The sequence below is a fragment of the Eulemur rufifrons genome, chromosome 27 (assembly GCF_041146395.1).
Source record: "Eulemur rufifrons isolate Redbay chromosome 27, OSU_ERuf_1, whole genome shotgun sequence".
Taxonomy (NCBI): Eukaryota; Metazoa; Chordata; class Mammalia; order Primates; family Lemuridae; genus Eulemur; species Eulemur rufifrons.
Window position 1 is genome coordinate 22932486 of NC_091009.1, and position 22460 is coordinate 22954945.

At 37.9% G+C, this 22460-nt stretch overlaps 1 protein-coding gene across 2 annotated transcripts; it reads left to right on the forward strand.

Annotated features, from left to right (window-relative positions):
* The first annotated feature begins 1614 nt into the window (after positions 1-1614).
* ANGEL2 (angel homolog 2) lies at positions 1615-21530 on the forward strand. 2 transcript variants are annotated; one of them, XM_069459349.1, is made up of 9 exons: positions 1615-1673; positions 3790-4115; positions 9554-9810; positions 10552-10621; positions 12119-12540; positions 16291-16417; positions 16894-16951; positions 19577-19740; positions 21146-21530. In XM_069459349.1, exons 1-9 carry the CDS (start codon positions 1615-1617, stop codon positions 21295-21297), a joined length of 1635 nt encoding a protein of 544 aa, XP_069315450.1. In that variant the 3' UTR covers positions 21298-21530. The 2 variants fall into 2 exon arrangements, with proteins under 2 accessions (XP_069315450.1, XP_069315449.1); XM_069459348.1 differs by lacking the exon at positions 1615-1673 and adding an exon at positions 1784-2048.
* The last annotated feature ends 930 nt before the right edge of the window (positions 21531-22460 follow it).

The following is a 22460-nucleotide window of genomic DNA, read 5'->3' on the forward strand; positions in this document are numbered from 1 at the left end:
TCCCAGGGAGGTGGGGAGGCTCCACGCCCAGCCCCTACTACTTTTTAAAAAGCCTGGGCATCAGGAGTTTTTAATTTAGTCTACACAGGTTAGAGAAAGAAATTAGAAATCTAGCAAGGGCTGAGTGCTATGATGTTTTCATCAAGGACCCCTGCGAAATATATACTCATGCAGGACTTCATCAGCTTTATAGGCTGATGTATGGATGATTGTTAAAACTGTTAATTAAATCCTCCCTGCTCCAAATTAAATCTATACTGTGCTACCACTTTATCAATTCCAAATATAAGATTAGGCTGGAAAAATTAGAAACCAAAAATGAGTCCCCAAAAAGAAAGGAAAGATTCCACAACCATAAAGAATTAGGAAACTACTGCACCAGACTACGAAGTTCTGCAGGGGGAAAAAAAAACATTATGTCACCATGACAACCTGGGATATTTTTATTGAGAGAGTTGGTAGGTTGTACAGAAACATTCTCCAGAATTTGGAGGTTGAGAGGGAAGTATAAGAACATGTGTGGGAGTTGAAAGATACTTCAGACTGGATTTCCAACCTTATTTTTCAGCCTTGCAATCTATATTTTGCCAAATCCTGTTTTTATGAGGATTCCTATGGTTTGAGTTTGTCCACACCATAGAAGAGAGGGCAGCCTTACCTACTTTAGTTTTTGGCAGGGAGAACAACTTCCAGAAAGTGTCCAAGCCCTCTCCATTTCATAGAAATGTGGGCTCTGAAGTACTTCCATTTTCTTTCAAACATCAGTCCTGCTGGGTGAGCTTGAACTCACACTATTGTCATAGTGGCTACTCATACTCCAACCCAGTTGATTCCAGCTCCTGGATTCTTAAGCAATCCCTTGGGAAATAGATGAATCTCTATATACTTGTCCAAAATAATTGGTCTTCCTTAAGTAGAGACCTTGGTCTCTGAGGTTTTATTGACCACCTTCCTCACTGTCCCAATTCCTGGCTATGTATGTAATTACGGTGACATGGTACCACTATATCAATCAGTGTCTCTTCCTACACATTTTTTAGAAACATTAAACTACTTCACAACAGAAATCACCTGTTCACTACAGATTAATTATGTAAGCTTGAATTCTTAAGATATTTCTTAGTTTCTATAAGAGTAGTATATATATTTTTTTCACTTCAAGTGACATCCACCTTTTGAATCTCCCCATGTACATTATAAAAATACTCTAAACTAATATGTATTTCTTCTTAGCTCTCATACATTTAACGCAGTGCATCTGCCCATAGGCCTTAATAAAGCAGTCCAGCTCTGTCCAGTAAATTTATTTCTTTCTGTTTCTTTAAGACAGAGGGCGGGTGTTTTGCCCTTTTCCAAAATGGCTGCTCGTGCGTCACATGCCCTGCGCATGCTCCTTGGGAACAATTCGAGGTTAAGGCAATTCAGGAACGTTTACTGCTCAAGATGGAGACTCCGCCGGCGGCGAGACTGCACCTCCCAGCATGCATTGCAGCCAGGCCAGGAGTCAATACTTAAGAGTGATGGGGTCTCCTCAGTGATTTAGGCCTCCGCGGCGGTTATAGAGATTGAGGTGGATCCCGGAGCCTGGGAATTGGACGTTCGCGGACAGGGAAGATGGAAGCGTGGCGCTGTGTGAGGAGGGGCTACGGCCACTGTGTGGTGGGAAGAGGCCGGTGAGTAGGGCTGGGTGCCTAGAGGGAGGAGAGAGGGGCGGGCGGCCGAGATTAACCCGGGGCGGGGCGGGCTGGGGAGGAAGGAGGAGGAAGAGGGTCTGAGCGATGGTGCATCCGGGACGAGCCTCCGGAGACCTTGAGGGATAGGTAAACCCGGCGATTAGCCGGCGGGATGCTCGGCCAACGAGCTCTGGGGCCCTGGCACGGAGCCCTCCAGCCGCCGGCCAGGCTTGAGCTTTCCCGGCCCGCACCAGTGGTCTTGGAGCCCCGGCCCACTTCCCCCAACCCAGCCTCCAGCCCAGCCGCGGCCTGCTCCCCAGACTTCGCAGCACCGTTCTCGGAGCTGACTGTGCGCGGGGAGGCCTCCTGTCCGCAGTAGGTCCCGGCGGCCGGACCCCGAGGGAGGCGCGCTTGTTGCAAACACGCCAGGAGGGGTTTGTGTTTTGTTGGTGTGTTAGTGCCTCTTGAACTTTAGTCACTTGTATACCAATCCTTACTATTATGGCCAACTTCTCGTTCCACCTGTATTATTTACTGGGTAACATTTCTTTAAGCTGACTTACTTTTCTAAAAAAGCACTTCCGTAGGTGCTACCTACATTGGCGTCGCCCTCAGCAGTGTCTGCAAAATCTTCGGTTTAATGTACTATGTTTTTTTCTAAGAAAGTTTAAGTACTTGGATAGGAATCAAATAATTTAATTTTGTACCCTATGAAACCACTCGTGGGTATCACACACCACTCGTGGGAAGCACAGCACTGTATTAATTATTACGTAAGTCGTGGGGATCTGGTTTTCAACTCCCACAGGACTTGGACTTGATGAGGATAATAGTTCAGCAATGCTTCCTGAGTACCAGCTGTTTGCCAGGCATTGTGCTAGGCACTTGAGAAGAAACTGGAATTAAATAAGAAGGCTCTGGCCCTGAAGTTGCTCAACGTCATAAGAGGGAAAATATCTGTACAAACAACTACAAATATAGAAAATTAGTTTTGTATTACAAGTATTATATTTCTGTACAATATCTTATTAAGATAGAAAATACATGGTCCAAGTGCCCAAATTCCTATGACTTTCAGAGTTGTCATAAAGCAGGATTGAGGCCTCATATGCCTGTAAATATTTACAAGTGATGATTTTATAGAACAATTTGACAATATATAAACTGCAAAAATATGTAATAAAAATGCTGTTAAAATGAAAAATATATGAAAATCAAATAACACTAAATGCAATTTAAGCAAAATTCTCTTAGTGATAGAAGTGAACATTACTGGTATTATCTTGGAATGAATTCTGGAGGAAAGGCTAGAAGTCCTCTGACATTTTGCCAACATAGTTTAGTAAAAAGAAGATGGTGCTTAAATTGCAGTGGTTCTTGAGAGCCTGAGAGCAACATATCTATTAAAAATAATGTTAGCACTATTTTGGAGATATTTTGGATGATACATTAAATTAAAGCTGTTAGGTTTGGAGTGTTGGTACATTCCTGGTAATTAATCCCTATCCTCTTTAATTTCCCCCAAGGAAAAGTATGCTTTAAAAAAGAAATGCAGAAATACCCATCCACTGATTAGCAAAGGAAGTAGTTTTGTTTAGTTGTGATAGGATTTTGTTTTCTTAGCTATACAAGTATTTGGAAAAATCTAAACTTGGTATAAAAAACTGGTCAGAAACATGTTTTTTACTTCAAACCCAAGTGGGAGGAAATCTTCGCTTAATTGTAGCCCAGTGTGTGTTCCATATTTGTTTTAAGTGTTATGTTTGCTGTGGATTTTCTTTTCCCACTGAGTTTTATTAGGTTGTAGAAAGCTACTCTGAATACCAGTTTGATGGTTGATTCATCTCAGCTGAACTGTGGGCTTTTTGAGGGGTATGTGGTATTTTGGGAGCCTGGGTGGCATTCTGTGTTAAGTATTTATAATACCACTCATGGTTGTTTAGGGAGAGAATATTGGAATATTGAAATCATCGGTGCTTTTCCCCTTACCCTTCACAGATTAGAAGTCAGATTTTTAATCTTAGACATTATCTTCCCTTGAGGAAATAGATTTCGATTTTGTGTACTATAGCCGAACAAAAAGTGGTGCCTCAAGGAGTGTATTTATTTCTTTTAGATACCCCGTGTTTCCCCATCACCTGAAGAGTCTGGGCAGAGACTGGACTACACCGTGGGAGAATCTGCAGAGGTGTTGCTGGAACAGACATATTTCTAGTTGTATGAGGTGGCCTGGACATTATTCTCGTACTCCTTATCCATACTTCAGTAGCAGGCATTTTTCACTAAATTGGAGACCACCTTGTTTGTTTGAGTCTAAAACTCAGTTTCAGTACTATAACTGGAGACCTGACAGCCTGAGCCAGACATCTTTGATTCATCTCTCTAGTTACGTCATGAGCTCTGAGGGAGATGAGCCTTCATCAAAACGAAGAAAACACCAAGGTAAAGGTGACATTTGTCTTGGTGCAGAAATAGACATAAGTGATAGACTAAGTTGCAGCTTTCATATCTAATCCTTAAAACCTCCTACAGGTTTTAGAGGTGTTTGGTCTTTATTTTTAGCCAGTAGTTTTCTGTTAAGAAAAAATGAATTTTTTTAAATGATGTCCAGTAAATTTAAGAATAATTTTTCAAATCCAATGTTATTGAAATAAAAGTCCTTAGACTTCTGAGAAATTGATGAATGTCACCATGACATAAAAGATGAGGGTAAATAAGACAAAAGGACTCTTATATAGAAACAGTCATAAATGAAAGACATTTTCTTACAGAATAAGATTTTAGTTTATTAAATCTGTATTTCTCAAATTGGGGTCTATAGATATAATCTTGAAAATCTGTCAAAAGTATTATCTTTAAGAAAGGGAACCACATTTTATTCAACTTTGAGAAACAGTTTTTAAAAAAATGTTGATTACTTCTATTTTTCTCGTATTCTTTTTACTGTAAACAATTTCCTAGACTCCATCTTTGCCACCAGTCCTGCCCCCCACCCTCTCTTCCTCCCCCATCTCCTGAAAGTAGAAATGACGTTTCCAAGTAGAATTTGGAATTATCTTTTTCATTGAACTGTAATTTTCAGTGAAGGTCATTTCTCTGAAGATATTTAAAAGTAGCCTGTGTGGGTGTTAATGTGTAGGAAGCTAACATGTGAGTTTGTCAAAGGAAGACACTCAAAGTGAGTGTCACCTGGAAATTAGAGTAGAAAAATTTGTGCTCTTCTGTTTCCCTCTGCCTTTGTTATCAGAAAGTAGTCTACAGCCGTGGTCCCCAGTCTTTTAGGCACCAGGGACTGGTTTCATGGAAGACAATTTTTCCACAGATTAGTGGGTAGGGGGCTGGAGCTCAGGCAGTGATGCACAGCTGGGTTCCTAACAGGCCACAGATGGTTCTGGGCCTTGGCTCGGGGGTTGGGGATTGCAGGTCTATAGCCTTCAACTGGGCCCAGTTAGGGTGGTTAAACTAGTATTCAAATAAATGTGATAGGCTTCACCTGGGCCCAGTTAGGGTGGTTAAACTAATGTTCAGATAAATGTGATAGGCTTCACCTGGGCCCAGTTAGCGTGGTTAAACTGGTATTCAGATAAATGTGTAACTGGCCGGGCGCGGTGGCTCACGCCTGTAATCCTAGCATTCTGGGAGGCCGAGGCAGGTGGATCGTTTGAGCTCAAGAGGTCGAGACCAGCCTGAGCAAGAGCGAGACCCCGTCTCTACTAAAAAAAAAAATAGAAAGACATTATCTGGACAACTAAAAAAAATATATAAAAAATTAGCCAGGCATGGTGGCACATGCCTGTAGTCCCAGCTACTCGGGAGGCTGAGGCAGGAGGACTGCTTGAGCCTAGGAGTTTGAGGTTGCTGTGAGCTAGGCTGACGCCACGGCACTCTAGCCTGGGCAACAGTGTGAGACTCTGTCTCAAAAAAAGGAAAGAAAAAAATAGAAAAAGAACAAATAAATGTGTAACTTACTATTACACAGTTATAAAGAACCTAGTTAGCAAAAACAAATAGGTATAAGTAGAAATTCTAAGCACCCAAAAGTGAAAATCTGTTTGTGTAGTACTTAACCACAGCATATGGAGATAAGCAAGAAATATTTGTTTGAATGAAGGTGTATTAAGAGGCATTAAAATTAGGTTCCTAAGAACAATCGATATGTATGATGATATCAGATTGCTTTTCATTCATGTTTGTTGTTAATGAGGTCAGCACACTCCTCTTTTGTTTAGCCTCGTTTAAATCTGGTATGCTCTTAGATGGAGCTGTGGCGTGCTAACATAAGCATGATCTTAGGAACGACTCTGCTCTCATCTTTTTGTTTTCTTTCTTTTTCTTTTTTTTTTTTTTTTTTTTTTTTTTTTGTTGAGACAGAGTCTCACTTTGTTGCCCAGGCTAGAGTGAGTGCCGTGGCGTCAGCTTAGCTCACAGCAACCTCAGACTCCTCGGCTTAAGCGATCCTCCTGCCTCAGCCTCCCGAGTAGCTGGGACTACAGGCATGCGCCACTATGCCCAGCTAATTTTTTCTATATAGATTTTTAGTTGTCCGTATAATGTCTTTCTATTTTTAGTAGAGACGGGGGTCTCACTCTTGCTCAGGCTGGTCTCGAACTCCTGACCTCGAGCGATCCACCCGCCTCGGCCTCCCAAAGTGCTAGGATTACAGGCGTGAGCCACCGCGCCCGGCCTGTTTTCTTTCTTTTTCAATGCCAGCAAAAAAGCAGCTGCTCTCATTTCTGATCCACCACTAACTATGTGAACTTGGACAGATTACTTAACCTCTTTGCTCCTTGGATTTTTAGTGTAAAATAATGCCTACTTTGAAAGTCTGTTGAGGATGAAGTGAGATACTGTATGTGAAAGTGCCTAACACACTGTTGGCTTCATAGTAGGTACTCAGAAAATTGTGGTGTTGTTTTCCCTTCAGTGAATGCGGAATTACATTTACATACTGATACACCTTGATTGCAACCTGACTCTTTATATGTCCATTCTTCCTAGGTGTTGTGAATAAGGAAAATGCTCTTCGTTAAGCCATATTTGTGACTTCCGATATTTCACTAATACTTTTCAGTCAAGAGAACAGCATTGCTAACTTGCCTGTCACTTTAAAGTGGTATTTGAAGGATATGTGTGACTCAATTATGACTTTTTAATTAGGCACCCTAAAAACTTGATCAGGCCTATTGCTTACTTTCTTTGATTCACCTGTCTTCTCTGCTGTGATCACCTTGTTCCTCCTGATATGGAAGGTATATAAATTTTTCTAGTGTGAATTTATGTTGTGAAGTATGCGAAGGCCAAAGACTGTCCAGTTTATCAGTGGTTTTCAAATTGTCTTGCATGGAACCCTAGCATTGGAACACATTTCTGTAAGTTTATTAAAAGCAAATGTAGTCAGGATAAAATGTGCGTTGCTGGCATCATCCCAGGCCCAGTCCCAACATGCCATGGATTGGTGTTCCATGACATGAAAAGTGATGCTAAAGGGTTCTACAAGTTATAGAAGTTTGAAATCCACTGTATTAATTAGATAATCCAGTGGTCTGGGTTATTTAAAAAGTGGAATTGCAAAAAGATTGGTTTACCAACCCTTTAATTACCAGGACTATAAAAATCTTAATGTATTTATATGCTATTACATGTGTATATTTTATAAGCAAATATAAGTAAGTTTTTTAGACCTTCATCTTTCATATTTTAATATGACAGTAACAGCAGGATAGTGTTCTAACTACTTATGCTAATAGCTTACATTTTGTTTGCATGACTAGAACCCTTTCCATCTCATATACATAAGATGACTTTGATTTGTGGCTAAAACCGGCATAGACAATCCCCAATTTATGAATAAATTGTGTTCTAAAAACTTGATCAGTCCTGTTTTCCCCATAGAAACTGTTAATCTCAAAGTAGCTCTGTGGAACCAGTCCAGTGGGCCTTAGTTGTGAGCCATAGCGGGTAGGATTCCCCGTGGTCAGTGAAGGATAGGGAAGGGGATAGTTTTCTTTCCTTTCCTGGAAGTCAGACAAGCTCTAGGCAGAATTCTGTAATGGCTGGAAAGTTTAGTTTGGTTTTGTTTCCTTCTACCTTTTTTTATTTACTCTTCTAGTACCTTCATGGTATCCATAAATCTCCAACTCCTTTGTTCTACCCAGACCTCACTAGTCATAAAAATTATCTTCTTCTTCTGTCCTCTGGTCAAAATTTCTATTCCCATACTGCAACATGTATCAGCTACTTAGACTTTGAAGAAAGCAATCTGATTAAACTAATTTATCAGAGGGTGTTTTAAAATTATTATTTCAATGGCATCTTTTGATAATATATTGATATTTTTATTAAAAATATATTGTTGTAGAAGATTTAGAAAAATCTTCCACCATCTTACCACTTAGGGGTATTAATAACTACTCTTAAAAATATTGGTGTATTTCCTTTTAGTCTTTTTTTCATTCTGTGCATAAATGTATAGAATATTTTAACCTGAATTTAATTTTTAGTTGGTAGAATTTTAGGCATTGTAATTCAGTGAAGTGATAAACCTTTTTGCAGGATAGAGGGAGATATTCTAGGGCTGAGATTTTTTTTCATATGATTTAATCATATTTGGAAGTCTATCTCCCAATCTGTTTTCCCATGTTCTTCCTATTTCTTGTTTTCTCTTTCTTTTGAGCTCATAGACTCTCTAAAAGTTCCATGTTTTTCTTCATGGAGCATCTTTGTAATGGTAAGATGAGGCAGATAAGACCAAAGGTGAACACACACATATGGTAGTCATTTCTAGGTTGAGGACTGCCTGCAATTAAAAAGCCTCATGCTTTTCTATTCTTTTTACATCTTTTTTTTTTTTTTTTTTTGAGACAGGGTCTCACTCTGTTTCCTGGGCTAGAGTGCAGTGACACCATCAAAGCTCACTGCAACCTCAAACTCTTAGACTCAAGAGATCCTCTGCCTCAGCCTCCCAAGTAACTGGCATGCCACCATGCCTAGCTAAGTTTTTATTTTTATTTTTGTAGAAATGGGGTCTTACTATGTTGTTCAGGTTGGTCTTGAACTCCTGGCCTCAAGTGATCCTCCTGCCTGGGCCTCCCAAAGTGCTAGGATTATAGGCTTGAGCCACCACGCCCAGCCTCTATTCATCATGTTTGGAGAATATATGATGTCTTTGCAGAATAAAAACACATTCCTAGTTGTTGCATGCTAGGTTCATCAACCAGCCACCATTTACAAGCATTCTCTAGCTATGTCACATTTAACTTTTGCTTTGGTGTATATTGAATATATTTTTGTTCATTTGTTTGCATTGTTCCACTTTAGTGTTTGAAACACTGAATACTACTTCTGTTTATTGCCATTATACACCCTTCATTCATTTATAAACCAGAATTCTGAACTAAGAATAGTTTCTGGAACTTAATCATTTGATGATCTTATCCTACTAATAGGGAATAAAATACAGTGTGAAATCGTCTTATTGAAAAGCCAACTGTGACATACAGATATTAAATATATTATTATGGTTCTAAAGTTGCTAAGCACATCTGTGGCAGAACCACTTCTTAATCATAGAGAAGTGAAAAACTACAACCCCTGTATAGTCTTAGCTTTATTAGCGTATACTCACAGCCTCCACAGTGACTTGCCAAATCCTTTTAAACCTGCTTTATATCTCCTGGCCACCAATATATCATGATACTGCCTTTGTAATCAATTTGATGACAACTTCTAGTTATTCAGTGCTATATTGCCATTTCCTAGGGAAAAACATTCTATTCATTGCATGTGGGAATTTTTAAAAGGCTGGGAAATGTTTATATACAGGAAACTGTATGGTCTCCTTTTGATTAATTCTTTATATTCTGTCCAATATATTTTAACAGGCACAATAAAACGGAATTGGGAGTATATATGTAACCATAATAAAGAAAAAACGAAGATCCTAGGAGACAAAAATGTTGATCCCAAATGTGAAGACAGTGAGAACAAGTTTGACTTTTCAGTGATGTCCTATAATATACTTTCACAAGATTTATTGGAAGATAACTCACACCTCTATAGACATTGCCGGCGGCCAGTATTACACTGGAGTTTTAGGTTTCCCAATATTCTGAAAGAAATTAAACACTTTGATGCAGATGTAAGTGCAACATGTTATCAAAATTCTTCACACGAGAAAAAGTTGAGTTAAATGTTTCTTTTGTGCCTTTGTGAAGTAAATGATTTTCTTCATTTTGTTTGTGGGGTTCTTAAGAAGGGAAGATATTTAAGAATAATGATGGAATATTAACAAGGTATTGTGACTTTCAGAATGTCATTTCTTAATGATTATTGGCATAAATAATCATCTAACTTTTCAAAAAGGATCCAAAAAGCTTTAAATATTAGTCATTTTTGAGACAGGGATTGGCAACATATTATTCAGTAAACATTTCCTTTTATTTGAAATTTCAATAATTCATGCAAACAATTTCATCAACATGATGGCATTCAAAAAAATCAACCTCTTAACAAAGGACCTGAAAGATTAGTACTAATGAACATGTAAATTCAGGAAAAATATCCTGACATGTAAATTTAAAATATTTCATTTGGAACATAATTTTGGCTGGAAAGAGAGCTCCGTGTGATTAAAAGTCAGTTTGTTTATTTTAATTTTTTAGAGAGGTTAGACATTTGCCTATAAGGCCAGAGTGTTAAGATTGATCAAATTTGGAAACAGTAATTTGGTAGATCTATAAATAATCCAGAAGTATTATAAGTCTTTTATTTCAGCTATCATCAGGTTTGGAATTTTCGAAGCCTGTTTTTAAAGGTGAAACACCAGAACATCTATATGTGCATCTCTATGTTTTAATTCAAACCATTTTTTTCTTCCAAGGTACTTTGTTTGCAAGAAGTTCAAGAAGATCATTATGGAACAGAGATCAGGCCAAGTTTGGAATCACTGGGTACAATATAACTTTTATCGTAGCCAAATTTCCTTTTGAAGATTTGTGTGTAATTAAAACACAACTTGCTAACAGAGATATATGGTATATTTGGACTTAAAATCTTAATTTTGAAAACAATTTCAAAAGGTCAGGAAAAGATTGAGCTATTTCAAGTGGAAACTGTTGTGTTGATATATAATTCTAATTTAAAACAGAAAGGTGCATAAGAATCTCTTAGTAGCTCTCTTTCCTAGGAGTTACTCTGCTGAGCACTAAACTTTTAAGATTCTGAGCTCCATGAGATCAGGAACCATTCTGTCTAGTTTATTATAATACCAGTGTCTACCAGTGCCTAATGGACAGAAGATGAAAACTCACTTGATTAAATACTTCTAGAAATAGGTCGTCTGTGGTCACATAAATTTGAGAAATGTGTCTATTTTGCATTCCTCATCACAGATATTCTTTGAGTGCCCACTATATACCATGTACTGTTCTAGGCAGTGGGATTATACCATTGGGCAAATAGATAAACATTTCCTCCCTTGTGGAGAGTACATTCTAGTGGAGAAATGCTGACAATAAACCAAATAAAGAAGTAAATAACATATTTAATAATGATATTAATAGTTTCCTGGAGAAAGCAGCAAAGTAGAATGGGGAAGGTTTCAGTTTTAAACAAAATGATCAGAAGAGGTGACATGTGAACACAGATTTGAAGGAGGTGAAGTAACGCCATGATTAAAGCGTTCCACACAGCGGAAATAACAAGGGAAAGGCCCTGAGGTTGGAGTGTGTTAAGGCAAGTGAGGCGGCCAGTGTGGTTGGAATGGAGTGAGGGGGAAAGAGTTACAGGCAAAAAGTTCAGTGGGGTGTGAAGGACTAGATTATTTTTATTTATTTATTTATTTATTTTGAGACTCGCTCTGTTGCCTGGGCTAGAGTGCAATGGCGTCAGCCTAGCTCACAGCACCCTCAAACTCCTGGGCTTAAGCAATCCTCCTGCCTCAGCCTCCCGAGTAGCTGGGACTACAGGCATGTGCCACCATGCCCAGCTGATTTTTTCTATATGTATATTTTTAGTTGTCCAGACAATTTCTTTCTATTTTTAGTAGAGACAGGGTCTCACTCTTGCTAAGGCTGGTCTCGAACTCCTGACCTCGAGCGATCCTCCCACCTTGGCCTCCCAGAGTGCTAGGATTACATGTGTGAGCCATCACGCCCGGCCAGGGATAGATTCTTATAAGACCTTACTCTCATCATGATTCTGAGTTTTACTAGGATGAAAATGGGAGAGTGATAATACACATTGGTGCATTAAGGACTTAGTCTTTTAATAAAGAGGATTGTTAGACCCCGTCTCACACATTTTTGATTCCAGCATGTATAAAGATCATTACTAATGTTTACAGAATATACTTCGGTAAATATTATTCAAAAATATTAGGTTAACTGTGTTTTGACATGTGTACATAGAAACAGTCTCTTGTTTTAAATTCATTTCTTTTCTTATAGGTTATCACTGTGAATATAAGATGCGGACAGGAAAGAAACCTGATGGCTGTGCTATTTGCTTCAAACATTCCAAATTTTCACTCTTATCAGTGAACCCAGTGGAATTCTACCGCCGTGATATTCCTCTGTTGGACAGAGACAACATTGGATTAGTTTTACTCTTACAGCCCAAAATCCCATGTGCTGCCTCTCCTGCGATCTGTGTGGCTAATACACATTTATTGTATAACCCAAGGCGAGGTGATATTAAGTTAACCCAACTGGCAATGCTATTGGCAGAGATTTCCAGTGTTGCCCATCAGAAAGATGGCAGCTTCTGTCCTATTGTTATGTGTGGTGACTTTAATTCTGTTCCTGGTTCTCCACTCTATAGTTTCATAAAGGAAGGAAAATTGAATTATGAAGGACTTGCCATAGGAAAGGTAAGTGCTCACTTCATCATTATTAGGGGGTGGACTTAGTTGCTCTTTTCATCATAATGTGAGGATAGTCACTACATGGCCATTTGAGGAGATCGGACGCCTTCAGGGCCATGTGGCCTTAGCCATTACATGGCTATTTGAAAACCCTGGATGATCCAATAACCTCACTTCACCAAGCTATCATGATTTTCCACAACTACTAGTAAGTAATTATATATTCATGTAGTCGAATTTCATCTTTTCCATCTATCTGTAGCAATATACTGCTTGGAGGAATTAGCAAGCAGCAAAATAAAACCAAAATGGGGGGGGGGGAGAAAAATAAAAGCGTTGACAGACACGGATATTTCACAAATAAGGAACTACTTACAAGGTGGCAGCATAGAATTTTGAATGCGGGATGTGGGCAATACAGTTGGCAAAACAGTCATTTAATATTTTATTATGTAAGTTTTCCTTTACATAATGATAAATATTTTAATTCTTTAGAATAATTTATCCCATGTTACTGTTTTTATTGTGTTTCCCACTGTTTACTTTAGATCATTTGATCTTCAGTATATTTAACCAAAATAAGCCCTCCACTGGAGTTTTGAGTGATAGTTTAAAGTTTTATAAGTTTATCTCTCTTAGGTACAGGCATACCTCGTTTCACTGTGCTTTGCTTTATTACACTTTGCAGATACTGTGCTTTTTTACAAATTAAAGGTTTGTGGCAACTCTGCCTCAGCAACTCTATTTTCACCATTTTTCCAACAGCATGTGCTAACTTTCTGTGTCACATTTTGGTAACTCTCACAATATCAGACTTCTTCATTATTATTTTATCTATTATGTTGGTTGTGATCAGTGATTTTTGATGTGACTATTGTAATTGTTTTGGGGTACTATGAACCATGCCCTTATAAGATGACGAACTGAATTGATAAATGTCAGGTATTGTCCGACTGCTCTAATTGTCTCTTTTGCTCTCCTCGGGCCTCCCTATTCCCTGAGACACAACAATATTCACATTAGGGAAGTTAATAACCCTACAATGGCTTCTAAGTGCTCAAGTGAAAGGAAGAGTCAGACATCTCTCACATTAAATCAAAAGCTAAAACTAATTAAGCTTAGCGAAGAAGGCGTGTGGAAAGCCAAGATGGGCCAAGCTATGCCTCTTGTGCCAAACAGTTAGCCAAGTTGTGAATGCAAAGGAAAAGTTCTTAAAGGAAGTGAGAAGTGCTACTCCAGTGAACACAGGAATGATAAGAAAGTAAAACAACCTTATTGCTGATATGGAGAAAGTTTGAGTGGTCTGGATAGAATATCAGACCTGCCACAGCATTTTCTTGAGCCAAAGCCTAATCCAGAGCAAGGCCCTAATTCTCTTCAATTTTGTGAAGGTTGAGAGAGGTGAGGAAGCTACAGAAGAAAAGTCTGGAGCTAGGAGAGGTTTCGTTTTTTTGTTGTTGTTGTTGTTGTTGTTTTTTGACACAGAGTCTCACTGTGTTTCGTGGGTTACAGTGCCATAGCATCAGCCTAGCTCATAACAACCTCAAACTCCTGGGCTCAGGTGATCCTCTTGCCTCAGCCTCCCAAGTAGCTGGGGCTGCAGGTGTGCGCCACAACGCCCAGCTAATTTTTTGTTTCTATTTTTAGTTGCCCAGCTAATTTTTTTTCTATTTTTAGTAGAGTCGGGGTCTCACTTTTGCTCAGGCTGGTCTTGAACTCCTGACCTCAAGCCATCCTTCCACCTTGGCCTCCCAGAGTGCTAAGAGTACAGGCATGAGCCATCACACCCGGCCCAGAGGTAGGTTCTTGAGGCTTCAGGAAAGAATCCATCTCCGTGACATAAAAGTGCAAGGTGAAGCAGGAAATGCTGACATAGAAACTGCAGCAAGTTATCCAGAAGATCTAGCTAAGATCATCGAAGATGGCTACACTAAACAACAGCTTTTTAAGGTAGACCAAACAGTCTTCTATTGGAAGAAGATGCCATCTAGCACTTTCGTAACTAGGGAGAAGTAGTCAATGCCTGGCTTCAAAGGACAGGCTAACTTTCTTATTAGGGGCTAATGCAGCTGGTGATTTTAAGCTGGAGCCAATACTCATTGATCATTCTGGAAATCATATGGCCCTTAAGAATTATGCTAAACTTACTCTGCCTGTGCTCTGTCAATGGAAGAACAAACCCTGCATGACAGCACATCTGTCTACAACATGGTTTATTGACTATTTTAAGCCCACTGTTAAGATCTGCTCAGAAAAACAGATTCCTTACAAAATATGGCTGATCATTGATAATACACCTGGTCATCCAAGAGCTCTGATGGAAATGTACAAGGAGGTAAATGTTATTTTTCATGCCTGCTGACACAGCATCCATTCTGCAGCCCCATGGATCAAAGAATAATGTTCACTTTAAAGTCTTACTCGCTAAGAAATTTTATAAGGCTATAGCTGTCTTAGCTAATGATTCCTCTGATGGATCTGGGAAAAGTCAATTGAAAACCTGGAAAGGACTCACCATCCTAGATGCCATTCAGAATATTCATGATTTATGAAAGGAGGTCAAAATATTAACATCAACAGGAGTTTGGGAAAAATTGATTCAAACTGTCATGGATGACTTTGAGGGGTTCAAGACTTCGGTGGAGGAAGTAACTACAGATGTGGTGGAAACAGCAAGAGAACTAGAATTATAGGGAATTAAAAGTGGAGCCTGAAGAGATGACTGAGTTGCTATAGTCTCATGATCAATTTGAAGAGATGAGGAGTTGCCTCTTAGGGATGAGCAAAGAAAGTGGGTTTTGTGTGTGTGCGCGTGCGTGTGTTCCCCCACCCCCCCACCCCCCCGTTTTAACTCAGACATTCAGAAAGTGGTTTCTTGAGATGGAATCTGCTCCTGGTAAAGATGCTGTGAACATTGTTGAAATGAGGATTTAGAATGTTATGTAAACTTAGTTGATAAAACAGTGGCAGAGTTTGAGAGGATTGACTCTAATTTTGCAAGATGTTCTGTGAGTAAAATGCTGTCAAATAGCATCACATGCTACAGAGAAATCGTTTGTGAAAGCAAGAGTTCATCAACCCGGCAAACTTCATTGTTTCATTTTAAGAAATTACGACAGCCAATGCAGCCTTCAGCAACCACTACCTTGATCAGTCAGCAGCCATCGACATGGAGACCAGACCCTCCACCAGCAAAAAGATGATGACTCGCTGAAGGCTCACATGATTGTTAGCACTTTGGGGCAATAATGCTTTTTTTTTTTAATTAGGCTATGTACTTTTTTTTAGACATAATGCTGTTATATGCTAAGTAGACGACAATATAGTGTAAACATAACTTTTCAGTGGGAAACTGAAATTTTTGTGACTCACTTTATTGCAGTATTTGCTTTATTGTGGTGGTTTGGAACCAAACCCTCAACATCTTTGAGGTATGCCTGTATTTGGGATAGTAGGAACTATATTGCAAAAAAGGGTAGCAAAAAAGAATGGGCCGTAGTAGTGCGAAACTATAGGTCATTTGGATGCCCAAATTAGAGAAAAATATGTAGGAAAAGATTGTCATTTTCATGTAAATGATAAATGCTTTCCTAACTGTATTTGAACAAGATTTTATAAGCACAAATAATCACAATATAATGAATAAAGGGTAATATTTACCATTTTTGGATTACCTTTTATTTAAGACATAAACTTCTCAATAAATAAACTATTTAAAATCTATTCACTTAAGATACCTGTTGAAATTTTGTTTAGGTATCTGGCCAGGAACAGTCTTCACGGGGACAAAGAATTTTATCTATTCCAATTTGGCCCCCAAACCTAGGTATCTCACAGAACTGTGTGTATGAGGTACAGCAGGTACCAAAAGTAGAAAAGACAGGTAAGTGTTCGCAATACATTCTGGCAGTCTGCTGGGTAATAGCATTCCCTTTGAAGACATAAAACTAAACTTTTAAAAGGATAACATCTTAGGGGTGAATATTCCTATAAATATATAGTTAGTTATTCGTTTTTTTTTAAGAGCTCTAAATTTACCTTTTTTTTTCTTTTTTTAATTTCTTTTTCCTTTCTTTATTTTCTGCCACCAACAACCAGAAAGAAGATAAAAATTTACCTTTTTAAAGTTCCAGAATTATCTGTGCATGATTTATTTGCATGTTGCTTTGGAATTGTTTGTATTTTTTCTAATTCTGGAGACCGTTGAAACATGTAGATTCCAGGATGAAACGGTTAACTAGGCATCTACCTAACCTACATATATCTTAAATACTATTTCTAGAGTAAGACAACTATACTAAGGCAAACTAGAACAAAACTATATTAATAGTATTGATATATTTCTCTCTGTTCTTATAGACAGTGATCTGACACAAACAGAGCTGAAGAAAACGGAGGTCCTAGAGACAGCTGAAAAGTGAGTTCTGGAAAGCAACAGTAGACATTTGCTGACTATAGTTGAATTAAAGAAATCATTTCTCAGAAATCACTTGGATGAAATATGCAGATGATGATATTCTGTGCTAGTGAAGAGTGCTGGTTCTTTTTTTTTTTTTTTTTTTTTTTTGAGACAGAGTCTCACTTTGTTGCCCAGGCTAGAGTGAGTGCCGTGGCGTCAGCTTAGCTCACAGCAACCTCAGACTCCTCGGCTTAAGCGATCCTACTGCCTCAGCCTCCCGAGTAGCTGGGACTACAGGCATGCGCCACTATGCCCGGCTAATTTTTTCTATATAGATTTTTAGTTGTCCATATAATTTCTTTCTATTTTTAGTAGAGACGGGGTCTCGTTCTTGCTCAGGCTGGTCTCGAACTCCTGACCTTGAGCGATCCACCCGCCTCGGCCTCCCAGAGTGCTAGGATTACAGGCATGAGCCACCACGCCCGGCCCGAGTGCTGGTTCTTAAATCAAGTAGACCTGAGTTCCAGTTCTGACTCTGCTACTTTTTAGCTACGTGATTTTTGGCAAAAATCTTAACATCTCTGAGATTGTTTCCTTATTTGGGTTGTGAGGATTAGATAAGACAAAGTGTGTAAAGCACAATGTTTGATGCACAGTAAGTGCCTGGGCAGTGTTAGAAAGGAAACAGCTTGTCTGTGTTCACATACCTGGACCAGTTCAAGTACTCTTTCAAATTTATTGCCATTACATATTTAAACAAAAGTTAAATCACAGAAAAATATCTTTCAGATATCAAGAGGATCCTTCGTCGTCTTTGATTTACCTGGTCTCAAAACAATCTATAGGAGAATTGATCCAAAAATGAATATATGCCAGTTGAAAAGATGATAATTTTTATTTATCTCTTGAACTGTAGGAAAAGGTGGTTAGAGGAAGGGGGTGAAAATGCCAGGATTCCATATTAAAGAAACCCAAATACTTGGGACTATGGTTGAGAAAATGATAAAATAATATGTTAATACAGCAGGACTGATACTTAAATCTTCTCTTTGGGAGATTCTTGAAATACCGTGATTGTTTTATATTGTGGCTGTTCTATAGTTTTGTGTTTTAACATTTAAATTTAGGAACCAAATTAGAAGCATCTTTCATTTTATCTGCTTTTTTTGCAATCTTTATTTTGTATACCTTGTTTTGAGAAAATATCTCATAAGTAAGAACCTAGTAAGAAAAGCAGTTTTTTTTTAATTTTTAAAAATGATTATTTAAAAATTCATGATTAAACCTTTCAAATATAGTAAAAACTTCTCTGAGTAAGATTAATAAAGAAGACTAATCTGACTGACAAATACTTAGTTTTGAGTAATTCTTAAATCATTTTTATAACAAAATGGTGTTTAAGGAAAGATACTTTGGAGTATCTGTATATAAATACAGTGTGTTTGTATGCATAGCTTATATCTTCAAACTGAAAAACTGATAGCAAGCTAATAGTTTGCAGGAAACCTCTGTAAACATTTAGTAATATTGTAAATATAATTCTTAGACATAAAAAGTTGCTAAAACTTGGAGGGCACTTTTAAGGAATTACCTTTGTGCATTGACATATGAACACTTTAAAAGCAGGGAAAACATGTTTATCTTTGTGTCTTCAGCACCTAAGATAGTGTCTTGAACTTAGTTGATGTTTGGCAATGTTTGTTGGATAAATTTTTAAAATTTTTATTTTCCTTCAAGGCATAAAAGATACATAGAATTCATGATCTGTCACTAGAAAATGATCTTTTAAATACTTAACCCATAACATCACATGTATTTTTTGTATGAGGTAAATGTAAACCATTATAGAAGCTGTTTTAAGATTCAGTACAAAATTATCTCATGTCATAGCAACAGTAAGCAGAGGAAAATATGGCCCCTCTGACATCTTTTAATGGAGGTTTCCAAATAGCATTCCTTTTTTTTTTTTTTAAGACAAAGTTTCACTCTTGTTGCCCGGGCTAGAGTGCCATGGCGTCAGCCTAGCTCACAGCAACCCCAAGTTCCTGGGTTCAAGCAATCCTACTGCCTCAGCCTCCCAAGTAGCAGGGACTACAGGCATGCACCACCATGGCCAGCTAATTTTTTCTATGTATTTTTAGTTGTCCAGCTAATTTCTTTCTATTTTTTAGTAGAGACTGGGTCTTACTCTTGCTCAGGCTGGTCACGAACTCCTGAGCTCCAGTGATCCTCCCGCCTTCGCCTCCCAGAGTGCTAGGATTACAGGCGTGTGAGCCACCGCGCCCGGCCCCAAATAGCATTCCTGAAGTCCACTTTTTCTTACTTAAAAATGCAGCAACAAAACTTGTAAGTTGTTTTAAAATATATGTTCATTAGTGAGTGGAGGCTCTCAAACATGTTATAAATATTAAAAAATCATACTGAGCTTTTTTTTTAACCCCGCACGTATTATAGCCTTGTTAATGGGTTTTGGATATCACTGTATAAATAAATGAATGCTAAATTATGATATGGTCTACTTAAAGTTTGTCCTAATGTCTGGTCTTAGTATAGAAATCAAATGAAAAAGTACTTTAAATATGAGGAATTATAGAAGTCATGAAAAACTGGATAGATACTAAACACTTTTTCTTGTCAATTTAGATTATCTTCAAATTTACAGCACCATTTCAGCTTGTCATCTGTTTATTCACATTACTTTCCTGACACTGGAATTCCAGAAGTGACCACTTGTCATTCCCGGAGTGCCATAACTGTGGATTATATTTTCTACTCTGCAGAAAAGGAAGATACTGCTGGGCACCCAGGTAAAGAATACATGTAATCTTAAATTCTGCCAGAGAGCACAGGAGCTAAAACCTTAAGGTTGAGAAAGTTAGCTAAACATCTAGATAAAGTTCTAGGTTTAAAAGTTAAAATATTTTGAAATAGATTTACAATATAATTGAATAAATCAGTTGATTACTTGCATACAAGAGAAAGGTAGTACAACACCCCAAAACAAGTTATTACCGAAGAAATATTTCCTCAGTCCTACCCTCCAGTTCCAGTCAGCTTCTGATTTATAGGTTTTTCATATTGCCCTTTGTTTTTACTTGCCATAAATTTACTGTTTTTTCTGTGACAAAAACTGAATTTGTTGTCAATGGTCATATAGTTTTGTGCTTAAATTTTACTAAGGCATGCTGCCTTCTTTGTAGGACCATGCTTATGCTGCCAACAATAGACAATTTTGTCATGTTGATCCTGGAATATTGGATCTTTTATAGAAAAGTCTGTAATACGTGTTTTCAAAAAGCAAAGGTTATAAAACACTTTTCCTTGCATGATTCAGTGAAAATCAGGTTTCAAACAATAACCAAAGGATTTAAAGTGAAGAAGAAAATGCAGTTTAATAAAACTAGTGAAAGTATAAAAATATTAAGAAAACTTTGATAAGAAGCAAAAAAAAAAAAAACTTTAAAGTCCAAAATGTGGGCAGCTGTTTTTTTTTCTCATTTTCCCTTTTTTTCTCTTCCAATTTTTGGTATTACTTTTCCTTTTCCCTTTTCCTGTTTGTTTTTTCCCCCCTGTCTTCTGGGAATAACCTTATTAAATAGTAACACTCAGATGTGGTTTACTCCTCCTACTACATCAACTCCACAAAATATGCCTGCTGCTTTGAATTTGTAGTAAGGTTCTGGTAGTTGTCATGCTGACAGAAGTTCACAAGGTGGCAGGAGAGTGCCATGGATCAGCATCTCAGTTTCCTTAGTAATGAAGAGCATGTCGTCTTGTACTCCACTGTGGGTGCTGACTCTGAGACTAAATTATACTAATTTATAAACTTCCTACAGGCCTGTGGCTTGGTCTGTCTGGTTTTATGCAATTACAGAATGGTTGGTGGATGAATTTCTTATGTAGTTGTCAAACTCAAATTCCCCTTAACATTCTTATGTATTATCTTGGTATTTTCTTTTAAAAATTACTTGCAGAACTAGAAAAAAAATACCTGAAATAGAAAAAACATCTGAAACTGCTATATGTTTGAGAATTATAATTAGGTTATAATTCAATAAAACTTTAATCATATTCTAAGAACTGTTTCATATTTGTCTTCTGGAGGGGGTCTCAATTTCTATATCATAGTTGTTTGGAAAAAAGACTTGTAGACTAATTTACAATAATCTGTTGACATAGTTCATTAAATGTATATGTGCTTCTTTAATGTAGGAGCTGAAGTTGCTTTGGTTGGTGGCTTGAAACTTCTAGCTAGACTGTCACTTCTTACAGAACAAGATTTATGGACTGTTAATGGACTTCCAAATGAAAATAACTCTTCAGATCATCTGCCTTTATTGGCTAAGTTCAGACTTGAGCTCTGACTCTTCTTTGATTGCATACAAACTTTTCTTTCGAATGTGTATTGTTTTTCAAAGACTGTAAAGTTCTTAAGTGTTTGCATGTCGTTTATTTTTACACTGTGGAATTTCTGAAGAGGTTATGTTAGATGCTTTGAAACATCAGAAGAAACGAGTTTATAAGAATTTTCTTTCTTAATACTGAAAGATATTTTCCTGACAAGTGAGATCTAAATACTCTTTATTATAAAAGAGGTGTAAAGATTTTGTATTCTAAGTCCTAGTAAAATTGATGGTGATTTTTAAATATAATGCATCTTCCTCAGTCTGCTTAGTAAAGAATTTCTTCATGTTTTTGGCAAGCTTTACAATAGATCCAAAGTATCTTTGAGTTCTTGCAAACCACAACTTGTTTCCTTTCCGTAAGGCTTGGTTTCATTAGGAGAACGCTATGTTTGTTGAGTCCTAATTAGTTCATCTCAGAAATCATTGGATCATTCACAGGTGTCCAACCTACCATTTTAGTTTGTTTTTGAAGGGGTTTAACAATACTTTTTAAATTGTACAGAATGCTTAATCCATCTTATTACTGTCCTGAGCCATATAATATGCCTACGTATTGTTCGGGAAGTTTTGGTAAATATGGGTCACCGTAAGTAGTAAGAGGAAAAAGTCTTTTACAAGTAAGTCCACTCTTTCCACCCCATGATAGAGGTGGCCTAAGAGAGGCAGAGACTCTGGGATTATGCCTTTGTTTCCCTAGCATTGCTTTTCTTTTTTTCTATTCAGTTTCAAGAAAAGATCCCTGGGTTGGGGGAGAGATTTTATTTTACTGAACCAATTCTGTAGAAATTTATTGTATTAGGAAAATTGTCTTTGGAACAAAGTGGCAGCTATATGATTATTTTTGTTATGCCTCCGAAATGTGAGGAAGCCTGTAAAACTCTGGTGGGGAAATTAACTTGGAGACCCTACTACTCTTTTAGTCTTTTTTTTGGAGAGACAGTCCGGCTCTTTGGCTTTGGCTCAGGCTAGAGTATAGTGGTATCATCACAGCTCACTGCAACCTCAAACTCCTGATCTTTGCCTCCTGAGTAGCTGGGACTATAGACACACGCTATCACACCTAGTTAATTTTTCTATGTTTTTGTAGAGATGGGGTCTCGCTGTGTTACTCAGGCTGTTCT

Excerpts from the sequence above, each read along its gene's own strand:
- ANGEL2 (XM_069459348.1), top strand. The coding sequence starts at position 1,846 with ATGCTCGGCCAACGAGCTCTGGGGCCCTGGCACGGAGCCCTCCAGCCG. Across the intron at positions 9,811-10,551 it reads TTAAACACTTTGATGCAGAT|GTACTTTGTTTGCAAGAAGT; the intron begins GTAAGTGCAACA and ends TTTTCTTCCAAG. Across the intron at positions 16,952-19,576 it reads GTCCTAGAGACAGCTGAAAA|ATTATCTTCAAATTTACAGC; the intron begins GTGAGTTCTGGA and ends TTGTCAATTTAG.